Here is a 21,296-nt window from a genome sequence, read left to right on the forward strand (position 1 = left end):
GGAAATGAACATTAAAAAAAAAAAACACAAAAAACAAACAAACAAAAAAAACCCCCAAAACCAAATAATCAGGAAATCCCACCCAAAGTATTAAGGACGAGGCAGAAGATACAAATGGTACAAATTAAAAGTTGGGATAAGAGGAATTTCAGACACATCTAAGTTCATGCTGTTCCCAACATGCACTGGACAAACTCCAAACTTTCCCACACAAACTGCTTATTTTCTTTTCAGCTGTGCAAGACAGCCATGGGAAGCTTTACAAATGACAATATCCCTTAAAACAGATGCAATCTTCAGACATTTCAGCTCAGAAAATGAGAATTAAGACACATCAACCTATTAAGATAGCTGTATTTTTCATACTTTCCACAACACCTGGAAAGTTTAATGAAGTTTCAAGTCAGCAGCTTCAGGTGGAGATGCTGACTGCTGGCTGGCTAATTAGTTACCTGTCTAATTGATCAGCAACTTCTCCAGTTGTTGATTATAAATGGTTGTAATGCTTGCCTTGCTTTAGAGAGTAATTAATATGATGTAGACTATTTAACAATTGTGTCTTAGCTTGATGAAGCTGGATGTGTGTATTTTACTGCAAAATAAAAAAATCCAAACCACACTGAAGCACTGAAGGGATATCAGGCAAGTTTTGCTTTTTCATTGTAATACACAGGAAATCTTTCCTAAAACTTGCAATAATGACTCAGTGCAGCCTGTCAGCAGCATATTCTTAATTTCAGAGCACAGCCTGTCACAGCATTTGACAAATGCTTCAATAAAGCAGCATCAAGCAGTGCCCAGCTGAACTGCAGCATTCTGTGCTCTATTCATTACAAGAAAAACTTATTGGGAGCAGACATTGATTTGCCACGGACTGACTTTGAGCATGAATTACAAAAATACATCAGCATCTCTTCTGTTTAATGGCCCCAACCCTGGAAAAAAATTGAAGCCCTTGTGACAACCAGGCCAGGCTGAAGGAGGGGACAGGGATTTTTGGGAGAGACCTTACAAAAACTCATTTTCTGTATGGCCAGCCTGTGTCCAGTGGAGCTGTCAGTGGTTCTGGGACTGCCCACATTTCTGGCACTTCATTACCCAAGCTGGATTGATGTTGGGTTTTATTCCTCTGGGTGATCCCCCCTCACTGAGGGACCTTTCCCAAATGAAAATGATCTCATTTCCAGCCCCTCCATCTCCAAAGGCTGCAGCAAAAACTCAAGGATTTCACCCCAAAAAGGCTCCGTGGGAACTGCTGGCTCCCCCCGTGTTTAAATGATGAAATTCCCAGCAAAGTGTGCAGAAAAGGAGCAGAGATTCTGCACCCAGGCAGGCAGGGAACCCCCACACTGACAGCTTTCTGACCAGCTAAGCCAGGCTTTGCCAGCACCAAACACAGCCCCAGGCCAGCAGGATTCCCACCACACCACATCCCTCAGCTCTTCTTCCTCTCCATCACCACACAAACATTGCCAAATTAAGCCCCTTTCCAATAATATTTAGATTTTCTAAGAATCACGCAGTATTTTACCTATAAAACACCCGACTAATCACCTCAAAACCCATTTTTACTGGCACTAAATCATCACTTTGGGTCCATATCCTCCCTGATTTGCTAGAGGTGTAGAAAAGTAGGTATTTCCATAAGTCCCTAAATGAGATTTAATTTCAATACCTACACGCTAATTCAAATGCAAAGGAGCTAAATTGAAAAGGGGCATCATATAAAACACACAGGGGATCAATACACAGCCAGAGAGTTGGAACATCTGCTTAGAAAAATGTCTGTCTGCTCCCTGGTTTATTTAAAGTGCACCATCTCATCTTCTTAACTTTTGAGAAAGAGGCAATTAAACTTGCCCAGATGGACTGGAGAGTTAAACAGAGGAAAAAAAAAAAAAAACCAACATCATCCAGCTAATCACGTGTATATAAAAATGAGGAGCTGGCATTGACATGGCCCCTGATTTCACAATTTGGGCAATGATGGCCCAGATCAATCAGGTCACATCCAGCAAAGGGATTTGCTGCTGGCAGGTGAGGAACAGAAATGGGCACAGGCTGCCTCAAACCCTCTGCAAGCACAGAAAAACTCACCACAAAATCCCTAAATAAGCAGAAATTACATTTTCTTAGCTCTCTATGTACAGCTGAGTGATGCTGTAGAACCCCAATTGGGCAGCTGAAAATCTTCTGGATTCAGTTTAAAGGAATTTTTTGTTTTTTCCCGCTGAGGTTTAATCATTTTTTTTCCCAGCCAGGAGAGGTGGATGCAGGACCTGCCTGCCAGCTGATGCTGCTGGGGGGTCACACCTCTTCCTGAGGGATTTCCAAACACAGGAATTGGAAATGAACATGAAAAAAAACCCCTAAATAATCAGAAAAAAAACCTCACTCAAAGTATTAAAAGCAAGGCAGATGTGATTTGCAAACCCTTGTCCAGCAGTGCCCAGGGCTGGGTGGTGTTTGAGGAGCACCAGGAGTCAGCCCCTGCCTCCTCTGCTGTGCAAACATTCATTAATGCTCCAGAAATGCAGAGTGCTGCAGAACTGACCAAAATATCAATTAATTAATTCATTCATTCATTCATTATGGGGCCGCAGCAGATGAATCATTTCCCTCTCACATCAAAGTGCACAGGGAGCTACACAGAACCAGAAAAAAAACAAAAAAACCCCAAACAAACAAAAAAAACCCCCCAAAAACCACTGAACAAATTGAACTGCAGCCTCGTTTAGGAGAGACCATAATTTAATATGTACAACAGGGCTCCCAGCTTTAATTATTTCTATTCAGACACGAAATTAGCTGAATTTCTCTGGTACAGAACCTGCAGCTGCATGAATTCAAATCCCCATCTCTCTGTGAATTCTGAGGTTTGATTTTTACATTTCATAGGAATGTATGGATATAAATTCTGGGGTTTTGTCTCACAATGGAGCACATTTGACTCTCTGTTGCATTTTTTTCCCCCAGTGCTCTGAACAGGTTTGAAAAGCTGCTGGGGTTCTGCTATGCTGGATCAGCACGAGATAAAATGACAAAGAATGCCTGGACAGGCATTTCTGAGAATATTTTCTTGTTAAAAATTTTTGGGAAAAAAACCCAAACCATCACTAAAAACAGCAACAAAAAAAAAACCAACCCCCCCCAAAAAAACCCAAAAAAACAACCAACCAACCAAATAAAAAACCAAAAAAAATCCAACAAAAAAAACCCAAACAACCAAACCAACCAAACAACAAACCCCAAACAAAAAAAACCCAAACAAAACCCAAACAAAACAAGAAAAAGAGAAACAACCCAAACCAAGAGCTCCAGGACAAATTAATTTCTTAAAGCTCCTGTATTTATGTGGTGCTTGAGGATGGAAGGGGCTGGTCAGGAGTCAGGGCAGGATCTGCCATGGGTCAGTGGGTGTTGAACAATTTTATTGTGCATCACCTGGTTTTTTACTTTATATTATTATTTACTATTAAATAAATTATTTACTATTAAATAAATTATTATAAAGTAAACAATACTATTGTTTATTATAATATTATGATGGTTATACTTTACTTTCTTTCAATTATTCACTTGTTCCTATCTCAACCTGCAAGTTTAAATTTTGATTTAATTTGATTTTGCACTGGGGTGGAGGGAGGTGAGTGGGAGGCTGGGTGGGGCTAAGCTGGGCTTAACCCACGGCACTGTCAGAAGGTGAATGGTTAAATCCCACTGTAAAATATGTATATGCACACTCAGACATTAATGTGTCTGTGCCACTGCAGCTCATTAACATGCAAATACGACTTCAGCAGAGAAACTCTCTGCTCCAGGAGGTTAATGAGGCAAAGGATGGCACAGAAGTCACAGAAACACAGAAAATTTCCTTTCAGAAAATTTCCTTTCAGACTGGTCCGGCATTGCAGGCACACGATGCCACATCTCTGGCTCACCCCAGGCAAAGCCTTTTGTTTCCATTCATGCCTTTCATATTTTCCAGGTTCTGCACTGCATTAATGTGCAATTCTGAATTTCATATCAAGTGTTCCAAGTTCTCCCAGCTCAGGCACACAGAACAATCCTTTTCCAGCCCCACAGCCAAGGACAGCTGCAGCTCCAGCCCCAAAAAGTGCAAACAGCAGCGAATGGAGGAGAGAATCTGGGAGGATGGGACTGCAGAACCTGGAGCTGGGATTGGACAATGAACCCAAGATGGAAATGGACCCAAACTGATAAAAGTGTGAAAACTCCTGACCCAGGGTCCATCTTGGGTGTAGCCATGGCCAGGCTCTTGTGCTGCCCAAGGTGAATCCTTTGAAGGGATTTTAATAAATGACTTCCTCTGCTTACAAGAACTAAACCAAATAATTCCATTTTCAGGTTTAAGAGTTGAGCTTAATTTCCTGTGTTATTCAAAGGTCCACAAGGCACTGTGGAGAGTTGGTAGACAACTTTTCTGCAGACTACTTTCTTTCATTTTATAGCTCAGTTATTAATATTTTTTCATGAAGGTGGAAAATGGTTTGCTCAACATGAAAACACAAGTTTCCCCCTTAACTTCAGAATATTTAACAGCAACCTATGAGTGTGTTCATAACACCAGAGCACAAAACACTCCCACAGCTCTGGGAATCAATCCAAGTGCATCCCTTAAAAAAGAGCCCAAATGAGGGAGCCCTGCTCGTGGCAGCACCAGAATTCCCCCAGCACAGGCAGTGCCCTGCCTCCAGCCAGCTCAGCCAATGCTGCAGGCAGCCACAGAAAATTCCACATTTAAAACCTGCCCAAAGCACGTCCTGCAGCAAAAATGAACCATTTCCTCCCCCAGCACCTGTTCTAAAATTCACACAAAACTTCCAGCACTCCTCTCCCCATACAACTGTTAAATCTCCCTCAGCAGGACAGAGAATCTGAGGCCTGAGGAAATTCAGTGCAATGCAAAGAGGAGGGAAAATGCTGCTGCAGAATAATGGGGAGAAAGCCAATGCTGGAGAGATGTATTTTCATTAAACACAGATCTTTTGATAAAGGCAACCCCCCTCAAACACATCCTCCTGAAACTTTCTTTTTGCTGACCTTAAGCAGTTTGCAGTAGGTATTTCAAGCAGAGAAATTACAGTAAAAATATTTTCCATGCTTTTGTTTTCCCACTCTTTTATTTATTTGCTTGAAATAAAGGCTCATCCTCGCTGTATTCCCACAGCCCAACTTCCCTGGGGTTGCAATTCCCAAAACACGTGGGGGCTCTGCATTGCAGAATCTCTCTGCATCCAATTTTCTGCCAGCTCAGAAACTGTCAAAGCACATTTAGAAAGACTTGGAACCAAATTTTAAAAATAGGTACCCCTAAGTACCGGAAGAAAAGTCGCTTTATGTTCAGTAGAGCTAAGCAGAAAAAAAAAAAGTAAACAGTGCTCTAAGTACTTTGTTATTATCTAAAATGCTGGAAAAGTAACCTGGCAGTGAACACAAAGGGAAAGGGAGAAATCAAACGTCAATAAATAAAGCAGTAAAACAGTCTGAGTGAGCAGCAGGTAAATTAGAGCAATCCAGGTTAACACCAGGGTGACATAAACATTAATTAAAGCCTGACACCCTCCCTCAGAACAAAACACATGTGAGAGAATAATAATGGCAGTGCAAGGAGGAATTAATCAAGGATGTGGCAAAGACAGAAAGACTCAGGACAGCCTCGGGCAGTCCTGGTGTGATCCCACAGCCAGTGGCAAGGCCAGCAGGGCTTTGGAACCAGATTTCTGCAACCCCAAAAATGTTCTCAAGAACTGTTCCAGCTCCAGGAAAAAGGCACATCCCTCCAAAATCTCTGGGAATTTCTCTGAAATGGTCTGAGAGTTGCAGCTTGGGCTGAAAAGGTTAAGCAAGGGCACTTGCAGGAGATGGTTGTACGGCTGGAATATGTTATTCTAATTATTTGTTAAATGGAGCGAGGGCTCAGCTGTAACACAACACCACTTTAATGGGATTTAAACTCCACTCCACGCAGGTTTAATTGAGCAGGGAAACGCTTAACACAGAATGAGGGAAAACAACTTCCATCAACAGCAGCTTGGAAGAGGAAAGGGGCAGAGCAAACCTTTGAGAAATGGTGCTTGGGCTGGGAGACTCTGACCAACAGGAAAATGAGTTTCACCTTCATCCACCCAGTGACAGCAGCCATGAACAGGGATTGCTTTGGGCACATCAACTGATGCCTTGGGTTTCAGCTTTTCTATTCTTCAGAATCTCTGCTGCTTAGTGTGTAACTCTGGAACTTCATGTCAGGTGTTGGTGAGTTCTATTCACAGGGTGGTGACAAAACAATTCCTTTCTAGGCAGAGAATCAAGGACAACTGGGACCCAAAAAGCAGAAACGATGGCAAAAGGAAGGGGGCAAGGCAGGGGGCTGAGACTTCATAGCCTGGGGCTGTGAGTGGATCATTGACCCCAAGATGAACCAAAACTTATCAAAGTGTAAAACTCGTGACCAGGATCCATCTGGGATTTGATTTGGGTGCAGCCCTGGCCAGGCTCTTGCACTGCCCAAGGTGAATCCTTCCAATAAATTCCCATTTTATCCTTTCAATAAATACCTATTTTATCATTTCAATAAATACCTATTTTATCATTTCAGTAATCTCCTATTTTATTCCTTTTGCTCTGCCTGGTCTCTGTTCCAGCTCAGCCTTTCCAGGCAAACAGAACCACGGGGCTCTCTGGCATCAGTGGGAAGAGCAGGGGTGTTTTAACCCCAAAAAATGGCAAGAGGACAGCTCACCTGCCAGGCACAGCAGGACCGAGTGCAGCACCAGCAGCTCCCATAGCAACCTCATCTTCAGCTGCAGGGGCAGAGGAGACGAGCCCAGGAATTACAGAGCACAACGGGGCTCCTTGGAATCCTCAGGCAAGCTTTAATCTGTAAAACAAAACAGATTGGTCAAGGGGATTTAGGGTTGCTGCTCCTATTTGCTGACTGTTTTGTGTCTGAGGATCAGCAAAGGAAGTTTTGTAAATGTTGACTTTTTAAGAAGATTCTCAGCAGTGATTTGTGAGCGTTTCAGGTGTCTCAGTGGCAGGTGAGGAATAGGAATTGGAACCTTTAGCTGTGAAATTTCTGCTGTCTCTTAATTTTCCCTCAGGAGATTCACTCCCTGCCTCTCTGGGGTGAGCTGGTGTAATTAGTGAGCTCTGTGGATTGAAATGAAAATTCGAGTAATTCTCGAACTCTGTAACTTTTCTCTGCAAACACCATCAGCACACAAAGGACACCATCTCTGCAAGGCAGCACTTTGCAGCAAAGGTTCCCACACTGCTCAAGGAAGGGGATAATTTTTTCCCATTCCACCTCCATCCTCACTGCACTAAAATTCTGTTTAAAAATCAACCTTCAAACACCTTCCCCTCCCCGCCCATTATGACCTGTAAATAATTCGAATTTGAGAGCAATTTGAGACTTTCTCAGCTGATCAGGGCAAACTTCCACCATCCCCCTCTCCGAGCAACCCAAGGAGGAAAAAACGCCTTCGTTTATGAAAGGAACCACTCCAGAGCAGGCATTTAAATATTAAAAATAAATAAATCAAGCCAGACACACATTCTTATAATTTATTCATCTCGGTGAAGTCTGGAAGTTCAGGGGCCTTCGTGCTTACAAGACAAACTGCATGAGTAATAACGAGAGAGGTCTCTGCCTGCTTTTGTGAGCTAAAATTGGGCAAATTCTTCTCATAAAGTCAGGTTCAATGCACTGGGAAGGTTGAGAATCTTCACCCTCTGATGTGAAGATGCAGTTTGGAAGCAGGGAGAGATTAATTGCATAAATTCATCTATTCTCACACAGACTGATGAGGTGTGCTGGGGGGAGCAGGAATGACCAATCAATGAATACTAAGAACTATTTAATGCAATGATCAGAGTATTAATTATTAATTTTGGATGGAAAATGTCTATACTGATTGGCATAGTGAAGCAGTTACACTCTGTTTATAGTGAACTCCAGAAATGTATATTTTTTTACCCTAAATGGTCACTGACCTGTGGAAAAATATTAGTTTTCCTCCAAGTAGCAAATTCTGTTGAACAGCACCAACACAAGAGATTTCTACCACAGAAAGTCACTTTTGGTTTTACACCAATTGAAGTGAAATTTGGGATAAATCTTGGATTTCAGCAGCTGCTGAAATTCTTCCCTGTTCTCAAATTATCCCGACCAATAAACCCCTAAAAAGTTTCTCTTTATTCCCCTGCCTGGAGATGCTTTGCAATTATTCTCCTGTCTCCCTGCAATGAGCAGAGCAATCAGTCTCAGCATTTGATATCTAATTAAAAACACAAGACTTTGATAAGAACTTATCAACTTAACCCACAGGAGCCCGTGGGAAGCACCCACAGACTGCCAAGGTGCAAAGGGCTCACAAAAAACCATTCCTTACTTTTCCATAAATTAAAAAAAAAAATATCCTGGATTTTTTTTAATTCCTAGTTTTGCATTTATTGCCTCTCCTGCCCTGACCCAGCATCCATTTGGGGAAAGTTCTGCCTACTGTGAGGGTTTGTAAACTCATTTTATTTATTTATTTTTCTACTCAGGAAATAACACTTCTCTCAGCATTTTAAGCACTCATACAAAAGCATTTCAAAGTTACTAATGTAAATTAGTTTTTAGCTTACAAAGATATTAAAAGTAGCAGGCTCTGCTTCCTCCCATTGAGTTTTGACACAATCCCTGCACCTCAATTTCAGCCAAAAACAAAAGTTATGCTAAAAATACTGAATTGTAGAATGGTTTGGGGTTGGAAGGGAAATTAAATCCCACCCAGTGCCACCCCTGCCATGGCAGGGACACCTCCCACTGTCCCAAATCCCAATGTCCAGCCTGGCCTGGGACACTCCAGGGATCCAGGGGCAGCCACAGCTGCTCTGGGCAATAAATGTATTTTAAATCCAATGGAAAAGCTGAAAGTTTTGCATTATTCAGCCAGCCAGCAGCTGCTGCAGAGAACAAACAGACACCAGAGGGTTGTGCAGTGCTTCCAAGCAGAGTTTCCAGCTCCCTGATGTCTTCACAGGGTAAGGCACGACACAAAGTTTCCCCAAAGAGAAACGATGCCTGTCTTGGCATCAACAGCACTGAAAAGTAAATTAGATGATTACCACTAAAAATATTTTCCTGCAGTTAAATTATGGTGGTTCTCAAGCCATGGCTGCAATTCCATTTCTCGTGATAGTTCCCTATTTCACATATGAATGAGTCCAATTCTCAAAATGTTTCCCTGTAAATATTTCTGCTGCTCAACATCAGCAGGGCCTTTGTTCAGAGCTCTGCAAGGGCTGTTCAAACACATCAACTTTTTATGGCAGCGACTTCAGGAAAAGCAACATTTGTGCACAAGCAAAAGGTGGATAATTGAAAAGATCCTTCCCGTTCCTAAATGTTTCCTGACTATGAAATCCCAGGGGAGTTTGTGCTGCTGCCGAAGACCTGAAAACTCACAAAGTTTAATATTTCATTTCCAGAAGGAAGCAGAGGCAGTTTCAGCACTACACAAGTTATTTTTTCGAGATGAAAATGAGATTGCTGAGCTTCAGTGTGGAAGAGCAGCCCATTAGAAACCCCAGTGCCAGCACACGTGTGCAGATGTCTTTTTAACTTTACTTCTGGCAATGCAGCCATTGCAAATTCTTTTGAAAGGCACCTTTGCTCCTAATTGGATTCTGCCAAAGAAACTTGACTCTAAGAGCTCTGACTGCAGGCAGGTAGGAGGGGGGAAAAAAATGTGTGGAGTAGAAATATTTGTGGTGAATTTTTCTGTGTTTGTGGGCACGGCTGTGTGAGTAATTTTGTTTGGATGTTTCATGATAAGCACTTCTGTAAAAGCAAAATAAAAACTTAAATCCTGAGGCTAATATATCTATGGATGCATTCAGAATGTGAAAAATTCTTTTTAAGATAAATTTGCACTATGTGACCTCTCAGTTTTGTGACTCTTCTGAAGGAAAACCTGCAGAACACACCTCAGACTGATGCCTTATTGTTTCAGCTTTTATATTTTCCATCTATGTGTAATCCTGCAGTTCTTTAGTGTGTAACTCCAAACTCCATATCCAGTGCTGGCTGCTGCTCTCCCATTTTGGGCAGACACAACAATTCCTCTCCAGGCTGGGAATCAAGGACACCTCACTGCCTCAGGCCCCCAGGGATGGAAACAAAAGTGAGTTGGGGGCAGCAAACTTGGGGTAAATGACTTCATTACCTGGAGCTGTAATTGGAAGATTAACCCCCAATGTGCAAATGGCCCAAACTTATCAAAGTGTGAAAACCTGTGACCCATCATCCATTTTTGGGTGCAGCCCTGGGGGGGCTTTGTCTGCCCTAAATGTACCTGAAGGCCCTTCAATAAATAAAACAGCTTTTTATTCCCTTAATTCTGTCTTGCCCTCTGTTTTTAGATAATCCCAAAAAGGCATCGAGACCCTGCAGAGCTGCAGCAGCACAAGGAGCAGCCTGAGCACTCACTGGTGTGCTGCAGAGTGCCAGCCCTGCTCAGCTCCCCAATTAATCGCTGCTAATGAAGCTGCACAGACACACAGGCAGCTTTTAATCAGCCCGGCCAAGGCAGAGCTCAGGGCGAGCCCAGGACACTCAGCACGAATTGGGGACTCGCTGGATGGGAGGTGATGCAGCCACAGGTGTGACCCTGCGGGAGGAGCAGCACGGAGGGGAATTCGCTGCCTCCCGACATGAATTCGTGCTGCCAAAATCCTCCTCCGAGGCACCCAGCTTTAGAAACAGCAGTGGGGAATCACAGAAATCCTCTTCAGGCTGGGCTGCAGAAAGGAGAGCAGAGGTTTGGGTGACCCCACTGCTCTCTGCTTACACCTGGGGCTGAGGACACGAAATCACTGAATTATTTGGGTGGGAAAAGACCTCCAAGATCAACCTGTGAGCAATCCCCACCTTGTCACCGAGTGCCACATCCAGACACTCCTGGAACTGTTGAAGGAAGGGAGCAGATAGAGAATGTAGACAGCACCTACACTGGATGGATGTTGCAGGCCAAATCTAGAAATACCAGAGCCAGCAAAATTTGAGCAAAAAAAGGTTTAAGAGAAGATCAAGTTCCACTCGTCTTCACAAAAAAAAAGGTTGAAAATAAGCCACAAAAAGTTTTCTGAGGTTCCAAAAAACCCCTCTTTCTCTTAAAGAAAAAGAATTAACACTTTTTCTAATGCACACCTACAAAAAGGTCTCTACCCATCAAAGATGGGTTTGGTAGGAGCTTCAGTCTTACTACAACTATGGGATAATTAAGGTTGGAAAGACATGTGAGATCATCAAATCCAATCCTCGACCAAACACCACCACACCCACAAAAAATATCACAAAGTGCCACCTCCACTTGTTCTTGAACACTTCCAGGGATGGTGACCCCACCACCCCCCTGGGCAGCCTGTTCCCATGTTCCACCACTCTTTTAGTGAAATATTTCTTCATGTCCAACCTGAACCTCTCCAGGTGGAATTCCAGGACATTTCCCCTTCTCCTGTCACTTGCTGCCTGAGAGAAGAAGGCTGACCTCCAGGAAAAGTTCCTAAAAAACAGCCTGGAAAACTACACCAAAACACTGTTCTCTCCATTTCCACCTCTCCCAACACCCATTCCTGATGTTCCTGGGCCATCTAAATTTGTAAAATCCTTTGTAAAAAAACCCCTTTGTAAGCCAAATTTCAGTCCAGATTTTGAAGACACAAAATGTTTGATTCCAGAAGCACCAATATTTAGAAGGGGATGGAGAGAATTTCAAACTCTGTGATTCTCCAGTCCTAGTGGTGCCTGTTAAAGGAGAGGTCACTCCCCATTTGATCCAGGAACTGGGATAAGGATAACCCTGAAGTCACTCAGGCTAAATTGGAGCACGGAGCCAAACTCTATAAATGAAGTTAAAGGAATTGTTCAGCTCTGCTCAGGGAGCAAAAGCAACGAGGTTTCTTTGCGTGCAACAGGCAAAGGAGGCTTTTCCCAAAATGACAGAAAACTGCTTTATCTGTGAAAGGAACTGAGCAGAGCTGTTCCAGAGGAGCAGCACCTGGGCACAGGCAGCTCCCACCTCCTGCACAGCAGCCATGGCCCAGATTCAGCAAAAGCTCAGCCTTGTAACCCAGATCCAGCTCTGAGCCCTCTGCTGAATCCAGGCCTGGGTGTCAGGAGATGCCCAGGCTCCCTCCAGCAGCTGCAATCAGTGACCCACAAAGCTGAACGGCCAAAAATAGAAGGTGCCTGAAAGAAGTGTCCCCAAAAGTGCAAATTTAACAGCAACACTTTTTTGATGTATGCACATTGATTTTTTTCTTTTTTTCCAGCTCAAAGAAAAAAAAAAAAAGGTTATTTTTTGGTGTAGGAGGTTGTTTTTTTTGTTGTTGTTGTAAGTTCTTAGATAAACAGTAACTTGCACTTTTGTGCAAGGAAAAATAAAAGGGGATTTTGAAAAGAAGGCTGGGGGAGATAAATAAGGGCAGTGGGCACACGCCTGTGGCATCTCCCACTGAGCTCTCCCCACTCTCCCAGCACATCTGTCACATCCTGATCTAGCTCAGGATAATTTCTTAGCTGAAATTATCCCTTCTGGAGCTGTTCCTGCACACAATTCCCACACTGTGCCTGACAGAGCAGTGTCACACACACAGCACGTGCCTGTGATAAATGGGATAAAAGAAATCACAGAATATCCCCAGCTGGAAGGGGTCCCCAACAATCTCCCCCCTGTCCCTGAGTGTTTTCCAAATGGCAAAATCCATACTGGGCTTTCCCACACTCTGAATTCCAGGTAAAATCCAGTCTGGGTTGTCCCAAAATTTAATCGTCTGAGAAAACAATGTCAGATTTCACATCGTGTTTCCCCTTTGGGCTCTCATTCCCATTTTCTGGATGCAGATTTCATTTCCCCGGGCCAGGGAAGTTACAGCAGCTCCACAGATGGAATTTCCCAGCTCAGCCCAGTCATTGGTATTTGTCAGGTCTTTGGTGAGCTGTGTCCTGCATCCATCCCATCCACACCATAAAGGGAATTCCAACAGCACAAGCCAAGATTGCTGATGGAATCACTCAGGAAGAGCCCACTGCCACGAGTTACAACCTCTGGACTTTAAACACTCTTTGTTCCATGGAAGTTTTTAGGGTGTAAGTGCTCCCTAATTTCTGCTCATCTCACATATTCCCAACATCCCAGCTGTGGTGCAGACAGGGAGAGGCTTCTCTGCTGCTGGGATTAGATGGAAATCACTCCCACCAACACCACCCCTTTCTGACTCGGTCTAGAACCAACATCCCCAGTTTATCTTTATGCAGAACCTAAACCCACATCTTAAAACCTGATTTAGAGGGACTGGATTATTCCTTTATTCCCTGCACTCTTGGCTCACCACTGAAAGCTCCTTGGAAGCAACAATCCACCCTAAACATGGATATTCCCAGCTCATTGAATCACTGCACAGTTTTCCACAGGAAAAAAAAAAAAAAAAAAAAAAGGGTAATTAAATATTTTTAATCACCAGCCCCTAACTGCACCATCACATTCCTCACTCTGTGTCTCTCACCCTCAGGAAACTCAGAATTGCCCCGGAAAACCTGGATAATGCAAGGATAAATCTTGTCCAGGGAAGGAGAGCGGGGTGGCTGAGGACAGGTCTGAGTTAAGGCTGTGGCTGTTAATTAGGGCTCACTGTTTATTGTTCTACCTTTTCCATCAAGGGATGAATTGGGAAATGCTCACCTGAGGCAGCAGCTCTCAGAGAACATCCACACACAAACAGCCCACAAATTCCGAGGTGCTTTATTCCAAGAAGGAGTAACATTATCTTAATAAAAAGCTACAAGCAGTGAAACCTCCTAGCCTGGCATTTTCCACAAATTAGAATTTATCCTCTTTTATGGAGACTTTTACTAAAGATTGTCTGGATCAGTTACCTTAAAACTCCCCCAATTTAAAGCCAATTTCCACCTTCACGCCGAGTGACATTTTCAGTGCAGTGTTTTGGGAGATTAAAGCGAGGGGCTACATCATATAGCCAAGCAATAAATTATAAACCTCAAAAGATGCCAGCTGCAGGGAGAATAAAATAACTCCAAAGAGCAAAAGATATTTGAGTTGCTGTTCCCTAAATCCACTTCTTCTCTCCTAACTATAACACCATCAATAGAAATGGTCTGTAAGGATCACTACATGTCCAGTTCTGCTTTTTTTTTTTTTTTTTTTTTTTCCCCTGATAGCAAAGCTCTCAGTGAATGAGAAACTCGCTGAATCAGAGCTCAGCCAGCCCAGCCCCTCCTGGTCTCCAAGCAGCCTTTTCCTACCAGAGCCACACTGGCAATTCCCTGGATGCAAAAAGAAGTTGTCAGACTGGAATATTAAACTCCAGCTGACTTTTGAGCAGGAATTTCCTCCAGAAACAAGGGTTAATTTAGTGCTGTCTCAGTTGGACAGAATGCTGCACCACAGGAACAAGGCTCCCAGGACTCTGCTGCCAAAGAAGTTCCTGTTATCCCTAAATCACTGCTTTAAGATAAGGAATCAAGGCAGTTCCACTCTCTGAGCAAATTTAGATAAGCAACACTCAGAGTTATCATTCCCTTTTGGATAGGTCTATTCCCAAAATCCACATTATCAGACAGCATCATCTTGTCCAGGGGAACAAAAAAATTATGGGAAAATTTTGAAGATATTTCCGTATCATCTCCAAAATCAGCATCTTAATGACATCTTACTTTTCACTTCTGGAGCTTACAGGAAAATCCCTTTGATTTCAAAGACAAAAGGAGAGTTTTCTCCACAGGAGCTCCTCAGGAGTTCCCAGTCCAGTGGACACACACACACACACACACACACACACACACTCGTGCTGAAAATGCTTTGCCTTCCTTCAGAGGTACAAACTGCAGCTTTCTTAAGAGTATAAAATGGAACTTGGAGAAGAAAAACAACAAGCCAGTTAATAAACTTTGAAAAGCTGGTGAGAAGCCAGTTCTCTGTGTATTCCTGGGAACAGAGGCTATCAAAACAACAATTCCCTCAGCACCTATTACTGGCAGAAGGCTTCCAACCCAGATAATTGAGATGCTTGCACCTCAAATGTTTTTAACTGTTTTGTTAAATCCAAAAATCATCTAGGGAAGGGAAAAAACAACCCCCACCAACTGATATCCCTGTTATCTGATTATTTAGTGGGGTTTTTTCCCCTTTCAAAGTTAATTTTAAAGATTGCCTGGAATGGAGGGAGTTGGGGATGTTGAGTGAGGAGAGGAGAAGGGTCTGGGGAGATCTGAGAGCTCAGGGCAGGGAGAGAAAAAATAAAACACCTCTACACTTTGCACATTTTATATGAAAATAAGAAAATGCTGCACATCTGAGCTCCCAGGCTGGCTTGGAGCTGGAATGTGTTTCCAAGAGGGGCCAGGCTGGAGCTGGGGTTGTTCCAGGCTGGCCAGGAGCTGGTGGCACCCCCAGCACAAAGGATGTGTCCCAAAGATTTCTGTGTGAGCTCTGGAACTGCCTCAGCTGCCAGGGGGTTTGTGAGAGACACAAACCACCCGAAGGAGCTGAATGCTGAGCCACCAAGGAGCCCTGGAATAAAGGTGACATCCAAGGTGGCATCCAGCTCCCAAAGCTGCATGGGAGGGGGCAGAAAACATTCCCAGCTCTGCTGGCTGCTCGGATCACACAGGCTCCCTCCCAGCCACTCCTCCACCCTCTTTACAATTAAATCCCTTTTTTTTTTGTTGTTGTTTTGGAAGGTCCCTGCCTGCAGCCCTGCTGCTCTCAGCACTTCTCCTGCCCACAGCCTGCTCCTGGTGCTCATCTCTCACCACTTCCATCCGGAGCTGCAGCAGCTCATGGTGCAAAGCCCAACAGCTCAGCTGCTGCTGGGAAACTACAGAACCCACACAGGGACACAGCACGGCCAAACACAGAATTTACAGGCTCCCAGCCTGCTTTTCCTCCCATTATCTGTGGATGATTTCCAGCAGTGAGGCCAGGATTACTCCTGGGATATCAAGTGAAGGCACAGCACCACTCTTGAGGATCCTCTGGGATTTTTCTGACTGCAGAAATGGTGAGGTCACTGTTTCCTTGCAAATCTAAACTAAAGACACGTCAAGATCCAGTTGCTGGTATTTTGCTATGGAATAGTCTGGGTTTGCACTTAAATTTGTTATTTTGACTAAAAATAGAGCTTAACCCCAAGAAAACTGATAGGGAATCAATGCTATGGTGGTCTAGCCTTGACCAGGGCCCTCCAGAACAGATTAATTTAGCCCTGACATCAATTCCCTGAACTGCTCAAGTCTTCAGCATGGCCTGAACACCAAGTTTTCCCTCCCACTGGGAGAGCAAATCCTCCAAAATGAAGCCAAGCATCCAACAGGAGACCAGTGGAGGCGTCTGCTCCCTGGAGTGCAGCTCAGACAGAGCAGCACATTCTTTGGGGTTTGGTGACAAAGAGAAGCAGCTCTGCTGCTCGGGCAGGGATGTGGTTTGGGTTCTTCTGGGCCGGGATTCAGGGAATAAATTGGCTCCAACAGGAAACAAACTGGTGCCTCAGAACACAGGAACTTTGTTAGCAACTGCAAACCCTGAGAGCTGCAGCTGGAAACTGCCACGGGCACAGCAGTGCCTGCCTGGTGTGGCCACAGATTTTGGCCAGGTGGGCTTTGCACCTGGGAGCTCCTTGGAGATGCTGGGACAACAAATCCCGGTGAGAAACGATTTAAAACCTGTGGCTGAAGCCTCTGAGATGAGAGCAGGGCAGGAGCTCCTGGCTGCTGTGGGGATGTGACCCATCCCATGGGCTGACAGCACTGCAGCAGAGCAGAGTGACCCTGCTGACACCTCCCTGCAATCCCTGCTGCTGTTTGCTACCCACAACACCACCCTCCCGCTCCGATTTAATTACTAAACATAAAAGGAAATAAAACTTCAGAAGGAAAACAAAGGAATTGCGCTGGGTGTAATTTATGGGAGCTGTTCTCCAGCAGAGCACCATAAACTGCGTGTTTATGATCCCTATTAGAGGGCTGCAAACACTCTGGCATTTCCCTACACTGCCTATGCAGATTACATGAAATTACCGCCTTTCCCTGCCTCTGCCATCTTTTACACAACGAGTGTACTTTTTAAAAGACATCCTTGCAGTAAGCGTAGGAAAAATAAATAAATAAGACTCCTGTGAGCTCCCTCATTGCCAGAGGCTCTCAAGCTGGAATGTGCTGAGCAGCTGGCAGAGGTAGCCAAGGAAGGAGCACTGCACACAGCTTTGCTTTCAATCTGGAATATCAATTATTGAAGGAATCAAGCCCCTGGCCAGACAAAACAAGGATCATCTCCACAGTGGATAACGAGCCGAGCTCCAAGGGTTTCAGAATGGCTGGATGGCTGCAGCAGGATTTATTGAGAGATCACACTAAAGCCCTTGGTTTGCTTGTCATGGGCAGCAGATGAAAGGAAACAAGGTTTGCAAACATTGATTTGTGCGTAACAGCTTCAAAAGGTGAGAACAGGAACGTTTGTTCCTGTTAGCCCTCGCTCGGGGCTCTGCCTTCCCCCCACCCTGCGAGCAGGAGAGCCTGGGATGGGATGGGCTGGGCTGGGATGGATGGGATGGGATGGGCTGGGATGGGATGGGCTGGGATGGGATGGATGGGCTGGGATGGATGGGCTGGGCTGGGCTGGGATGGGCTGGATGGGCTGGGATGGGATGGATGGGATGGGATGGATGGGCTGGGATGGATGGGCTGGGATGGGCTGGGATGGATGGGTTGGGATGGGCTGGGATGGGATGGGCTGGGATGGGATGGGATGGATGGGCTGGGATGGGTTGGGATGGGATGGGCTGATGGGCTGGGATGGCAGAGCCTGCTCCTGGCAAAGGGCTCTCCCTGCCCAGGAGCTGCCAAGAGCTCCTCAAAAGGCACAGGAGGAGAGCAAAGGGGCCAGGAGGGACCTGAGGCTGGCTCTGGGTGCACACACTGCGCTCTGGCACCAAAGCCTGCAGATTTTAAAGCCTTTCCCTGCTTAAAGCCCTTCCCTGAGCAGCTCATTCTTCTCCCACCTTGCACACATGGGGTCTGAGGAGATCACACCAAATTCAGCCTGTTCTCCAAAGGTGAGCAGGAATTCTTTACTCCAAGGCTGGCGAGGCACAGGGTGCCCAGAGAAGCTCTGGATGATCCCTGGAAGTGTCCAAGGCCAGGTTGAGCTTGGAGCAACCAGGTCAGGGGAAGCTGGAAGGAGCTGAGATTTAAGGTCCCTTCCAGCCCAAACCATTCTGTGATTTTGGGAATTCATCCCCATCCAGAGAGGCAACAGCTGGACCCCATAAAAGCCACACATCCCAGTGCTGTGTCAACCACTCAACCCCATTTTAATACCTCTTAAAATGCTAATTGCCAACATTTCCACCTCTATCTGCATCTTAACTTTAGGTGCCAACTTATTTCCAGCCATGGTTGGTATTTTCTACTTTTCCTTCTGCATAGATGGAGCTGTCAGCTCAAATCTAATACATCCAATATTTGGCAAAATTTCTTCGTGATGTCTGGGTGATTCTGGGACAATTTATTATTTTTTTTTTTAAATTGTAACATCTTGAATTGAAGATAAAATAAGAGCTCAAAACCAGGAAACAGAGTATGGAATTAGAACATTAAGACTGAGAAAGGGATGAATAAAAAATGTCACAGTGGGTTTGAAGTTTGGGGTGGCAGAGAGGAGTGTGAGCAGGCACTGGAGGCAAAGCCACCCTAGAGCTGCCAGGAGACTCCAAAAGCACCAGAAGGGGATTGAGATTCCAGCTGGGAACAAGAGGGACAGCCCCACATCCTGCCACAGTATTAAAGGGAATTTTTGGCTGGCTAGATAAGAATTTACTGCATGCAGTAAAACTCCAGTTGTACAATGGAAGTTACAGCAGCAGTGTGTTAATTTATCTCCTGTTCACACCGTTAAAACAAGGACTGGGAGCACCAATCACACAATTTATGGCCCCTATTAGTTCCAAGGGGCTTTGGATAAGACCATACTGGAAATAATAGAAATATCACTAGATGGAAGAAAAAAAAAATAAATGATCAATATTTGCATCATCAAATTTATCCGTTAAATCAATTCTAGGTATAGGATACCCATTGAAAAAGAACTATACACATTATAAACCTTGGCCAACATTCACCCAGAAGCCCTTATTTAATTCTATTTTAATTAAAGCACAATCATAACATTCCCCTGTATTTTATGACTGTCACTTTATCAAGGCGAACTCCATAAAATACCCAAAGTAAGCAAGAAGTTATAGATAAAAAGGGAAAAATAAGTATTTCAATTGAGAGAATTATTTCTTCCTCTTATTTTTCTTCTTAGATCACTGCACAACAGAGAAAATCCCAGTAAAGGCACAGCAGGCACTGAAAACTGAATTGTTTTGAGTTGGGAGATATAAAAATGTTTCATTTCAGCCTACAGAATTGCTGGTTTTTAAATGTCCCTTAGTTTATCTGTCTGTTCCTTCTGTCTGCTCCCTTCTGCACAAGTTCTCAAGCCCAGCAGCCTCAGACTTCGAGGTTTGCAGAGATATTAAACTTTATACAAAGATCAATTACTTTTAGAAAGCTCAGTCTGCCTTTAAACCCAGATGTGAAACGATTCCATTTTATTCTGATGGAGACGTGGTCATTGGTTATTTCCACATTTTCCTTCAGAGAAATGTTCATCCAGCTAACCAAGAAGTTCAGAGAAGCTATTAAAAAAAAACCCCACACAGGGGTTAATTTGAATGCAGTTAAAAATTCAGGCGACTTCCATGAATCCTGACCTACATTTGAAATTTCTTGCAGAAACTCCAGTGAGAAGATTTCCTTTTGCCTGGGAGCAACAGGGAGCTGGCCCAGGGTCTGGGCTGAGGGGATTCTGTGGCTCATGGGGCTGCTGGGATGGTCCCTGTTTGTGGGGTTATTGTCATGGTCTCTGTTTGTGGGGTTGCTGTCATGGTCTCTGTTTGTGGGGTTGCTGTCAGGGTCCCTGTTTGTGGCCTCAGCCCCACGAGAGACAGGGCTGGGGCACCTGGCACATCCCTGTGCTGGGAAATCTCCTCGGAATGATGGAATGGTTGGGCTGGAAAAGACCTCAAAGCCATGGCAGGGACACCTCCCACTGTCCCAGGTCACTCCAGCCTGGCCTTGGACACTTCCAAGGATCTAAGGGCAGCCACAGCTTCGCTGGGAATTCCATCCCAGTCCATCATCACCCTCATTGGTTTCCAATATCCCCTCCATCCCTGTGTCCTGTCCCTCCATCCCTTGTCCCCAGTCCCTCTCCAGCTCTCCTGGAGCCCCTTTAGGGGCTCTGAGCTCTCCCTGGATCCTTCTCCTCTCCAGGTGAGCACCCCCAGCTCTCCCAGCCTGGCTCCAGCCCTTGGAGCATCTCCATGGATTCTCTCCAGCAGTTCCATGGCTTTGATATTTTGGGGACCCCAGAGCTGGAGGTGCCTGCAATGCTCAGCCCAGACCTGACCCCAAACACACCTTTCCAACAGGAAGGAGCTGAATACAATCATTGTGAGAATCTGCCTGGCTGCACTTCCCAAAATGTTGATTTTTAGAGGATGAACCCAGAGCAGCCCACGAAAAGTCTGTCACAACACTCAGTTATAATCACCAACCTCAGCCTGGGGACAGATCAAAGTAATTTGCTACAAAAGGAGAGGAAAGACAAGTTTTTGGTTGTAGTGCCAGAGGAAAAAGGCTTCAAAGATGTTTCCTGACATCCTGGCTGCTGCTCTGAGAGTGATGCTGCACAGCAGCTCGTAATGAAAACCGACAGTGATGGTGCTTACACAACTTTACACGTGTAACAGCCAGGCAGTGTGGCAAAAACCAGCATTGGAGGCAACAACAGGCTCAAAGTAAACTCTAATAGCAAGCACAGAGATCCCCCTGGAGATTTCTTGTGGGAAAATCACACTAAACCCCAGTATTGACATAAGGTTAAAAGATATTCTAAATCAATTGACATTTAAGGCTGCAGCAGTGTTAGCATGTCTGGAAAATGCAAAAACCTTGTTAACCCCCTTGGATCAGTCTTTCACTTGAAAATGGTGCCTCCATTTGATACTGGGAAGGAGATATTCAGTATAATCAGGAGGTTTTAACCTACTAAGAACCAGCCATACAGTGCATGTTAAACAGCACAGGCAGGAATCCCAACTTTCATGAACCAGCTGGGGATTTCTCCCTGGCCTTCCTGCCTTTCTTGCTCATCCAGAGG

At 44.7% G+C, this 21,296-nt stretch overlaps 1 protein-coding gene across 3 annotated transcripts in view; it reads right to left on the reverse strand.

The window, feature by feature from the left end:
- LOC106850350 (contactin-4) overlaps positions 1–21,296 on the reverse strand; it is a 271,490-nt gene that overhangs the window by 121,823 nt on the left and 128,371 nt on the right. For all 3 annotated transcript variants that reach the window (XM_088171240.1, XM_088171241.1, XM_088171239.1), the window contains exon 3: positions 6,764–6,901. In XM_088171240.1, the coding sequence (XP_088027366.1) occupies positions 6,764–6,818 (55 nt within the window). In that variant the 5' untranslated portion in view covers positions 6,819–6,901. The remainder of the gene's footprint in view (positions 1–6,763; positions 6,902–21,296) is intronic.

Source organism: Sturnus vulgaris, chromosome 11 (assembly GCF_052056855.1).
Source record: "Sturnus vulgaris isolate bStuVul1 chromosome 11, bStuVul1.hap1, whole genome shotgun sequence".
NCBI classification, from domain to species: Eukaryota; Metazoa; Chordata; class Aves; order Passeriformes; family Sturnidae; genus Sturnus; species Sturnus vulgaris.